This window comes from Austrofundulus limnaeus, unplaced genomic scaffold (assembly GCF_001266775.1).
Source record: "Austrofundulus limnaeus strain Quisiro unplaced genomic scaffold, Austrofundulus_limnaeus-1.0 Scaffold543, whole genome shotgun sequence".
Lineage (NCBI taxonomy): Eukaryota > Metazoa > Chordata > Actinopteri > Cyprinodontiformes > Rivulidae > Austrofundulus > Austrofundulus limnaeus.
This window is the reverse complement of record NW_013952945.1, coordinates 44,620-47,626: the sequence shown is the minus strand read 5'-3', so window position 1 is coordinate 47,626 and position 3,007 is coordinate 44,620. Positions and strand designations below refer to the sequence as shown.

The following is a 3,007-nucleotide window of genomic DNA, read 5'->3' as shown; positions in this document are numbered from 1 at the left end:
GGCCTGGGAACGTCTCGGAGCCCCCCAGGACGAGCTGGAAAGTGTCGCTGGGGAGAGCGGGGTCTCTCTCCTGATGACTCCGCACCCGATAGTGGGTAAGCCGGATGGACGGACAATTTATATTGTTAGTCTAAATTATTATATTTAAAATTACATCTCCAATTCAAGCAGAATAGCCTATTGTCAACATAATTATGGAGTGTAATTTATTTTCAACTCAAAATATCTTCAAACTAACGAAATATAAAGTTATCAGTGAAGAAAACCCGTCTGGATAACAGCAGACTGACTGTACGTAAAATAAATGACAGGTCTGGACCACTCGTGAATTTTGTTCGTATCTGAAGAAAATCTTAGAATACGAAAACATTGGTTAATGCCACAATTTCTCCTAAATCACTCGTACGCACAACTTAAGAACAAATCTGTGCGTACGAACGGTTCTTGCATGAGGCCCATTGTCCCTGTCACGACCCAGAGATCCTGATTATAGGTTGACCAGTCAACAGAGAGCTTTGCCTTGTAACACCCACGCCCACATAAGACCTCCAGCGAGGGTAAATCCAGTGCTAACAAGATTTTTGTCATTGAGGAACCCCATTATGAAAAATACTATAAAAAGCTGTTTTCACATGGATGCAGATTTTAAACTAAATAGAAAAGTTTTAAAATGTTCACCAAACCTGTCCCCGTGTGTTCAGGTTGTGACATGTGATCTGGAACCCTACAAAGTGCTGCAGAGACTTCAGAGCATCAGCGCTTACCACTGCATTCTTTATGCCCGTCTTCGAAGCACCCCCTCCTCCGGCTGTGATCACCAGCCCCGTAGCAGGGTCCACTTTAACGGAGTACAGTGGAAAGGGGGCTCGGTACAGATCTGGCACCCTCCTCTTCCCCATCGCTCTTCATCAAACAGCTGTAATTAACCACACCTGTAAGAAACAAACTGTTAGGGTTTCTGAAGCCTACGCTGCTAACCATCTTTTAATTAGGATCGTCTTATGTTGAAAGAAGTTTAAAAATTATGTTCTGCACAATCTTGTGTGATCTGTTGGCTCTCAGATTATTTGTTGTGGATGACTCTCAGCTACTGACACCAAATTTTCGCTCAGCATCAGTGAAAGTGACTGAGTTGTAACCATTTCTGTATTTTATTTTCTGAGGTTGATTAGTTGACTCAATATGTTAAATTGTAGATCAATTGAAAACTTTGAGTTTTATTAAAACCTGCTCGGTGGATCATGAGATATTGTTTATACAGAGACATGACATCATCACCTAGTGTCAGTAGGTGATAAATAAACATCCCAGGCTTTGTAATCTCATAATCTGTTAATCTGAAAATGAAATGGGACATTCTCAGACTTTATAACAATAATTAGATCATTTTAAATGAACTAAAACGGCAAATATAATCAAGCTTTAGACTGCAGAGATGGGTTTTACTTTTTAACAGACTAAGTCAGGTTTTGCAAGAAAAAAAAATCACATCTATGAGCATATCTTTCATTATTATTCTTTAGTAAAAATGAATACAGCAGCCTGTAGCACTAACATTATTGACAAGTTAATACTCAGTGTGTGTCTCTAAGGCTTTTATTGTGAAGGAGTTTTTTCTACTTGTTTCTAATTAATTTATACATCTCGTAACAAGGAAAAAAAACAAGAAACTTAAATTTTCTTTGTCTGAGAGGCCTCAACACGCTTGATAACAACAGAATCCGAAGACTTATAAAAATAATCCAGTCATATTTTTCAGCAAAATGAGTTTAACGATTAACTTCTCTGTGCTGCCTGTCAGGAGATCTGTGACTCTCAGACYTTTAATTTATTTATGTAGAGATACTACAACATTGACAGTCTGGATTAATTCCTGTCCCCATCGTTAAATACCTTTAATAAATTAAAAGCACACTGGACTAATGATGACAGATGACAGTTCAGAAAGAGGAAACGTCGACATATTTACAGCTAATACCTGTTAGCGCTCATCATCACAATGTTGTTGATTTTATTTACCTGTGCAGTTGGTCTGTTTTATTTTATGTTGTATTTTACCAGACGGAKGATTAATAAATCTGTAGACTTCATACTGGACTGTAAAAATAAACAAACAGCAGCGTTAAGGAAGAGCTCTGCTAAAGCTAGCTACAGCTCAACTTCCTGCTACACGTCATCATCAATACAAACTGTCTACGGAGAGCGAGCTGGGACAATTCTAACCCAAAACAAGCTTCGWCAAACAGAATTCTACTTACTGCGTTGTACCATTCACACAGAATATTATTTTAACATTAAATAATGTAGTCCAGGTTTCAGGTTTGTTAAGTGTTTTAGTTCAGAGTTATACCTGTTCCATTTTAGTCAAGATGTCATGAATGAATGAATGAATGAATGAATGAATGAATGAATGAATGAATGAATGAATGAATGAATGAATGAATGACATCTTCTTTCACATATGACACAGGCTCAAATGAACTTCAGCAGGTCATCTTCACCATGGCATGGTTGATGAGCTGGTTGTGTGTAAACACCTGAACAGGTGCAATAAAGTGTCAGCTGAGTCTGTTTTAGCTCAGAGTGTGCTCAGTGTTTAAAAGTAAGGTCAGAGTGTTTCAGAGTGAGTTCAGTGTTTAAAAGTAAGGTCAGAGTGTTTCAGAGTGAGTTCAGTGTTTAAAAGTAAGGTCAGAGTGTTTCAGAGTGAGTTCAGTGTTTAAAAGTAAGGTCAGAGTGTTTCAGAGTGAGTTCAGTGTTTAAAAGTAAGGTCAGAGTGTTTCAGAGTGAGTTCAGTGTTTAAAAGTAAGGTCAGAGTGTTTCAGAGTGAGTTCAGTGTTTAAAAGTAAGGTCAGAGTGTTTCAGAGTGAGTTCAGTGTTTAAAAGTAAGGTCAGAGTGTTTCAGAGTGAGTTCAGTGTTTAAAAGTAAGGTCAGAGTGTTTCAGAGTGAGTTCAGTGTTTAAAAGTAAGGTCAGAGTGTTTCAGAGTGAGTTCAGTGTTTAAAAGTAAG

General features: G+C 38.0%; 1 protein-coding gene across 3 annotated transcripts in view; it reads right to left on the bottom strand.

Moving 5' to 3' along the window:
- preb (prolactin regulatory element binding) overlaps positions 1 to 2,185 on the bottom strand; it is a 10,568-nt gene extending 8,383 nt beyond the window's left edge. For all 3 annotated transcript variants that reach the window (XM_014026334.1, XM_014026335.1, XM_014026336.1), the window contains exons 1-2: positions 2,020 to 2,185; positions 765 to 932 (exon numbers count right to left, since the gene is read on the bottom strand). In XM_014026334.1, coding sequence (XP_013881788.1) covers positions 765 to 899 — 135 coding nt within the window. In that variant the 5' untranslated portion in view covers positions 900 to 932; positions 2,020 to 2,185. The remainder of the gene's footprint in view (positions 1 to 764; positions 933 to 2,019) is intronic.
- Positions 2,186 to 3,007: the final 822 nt, after the last annotated feature.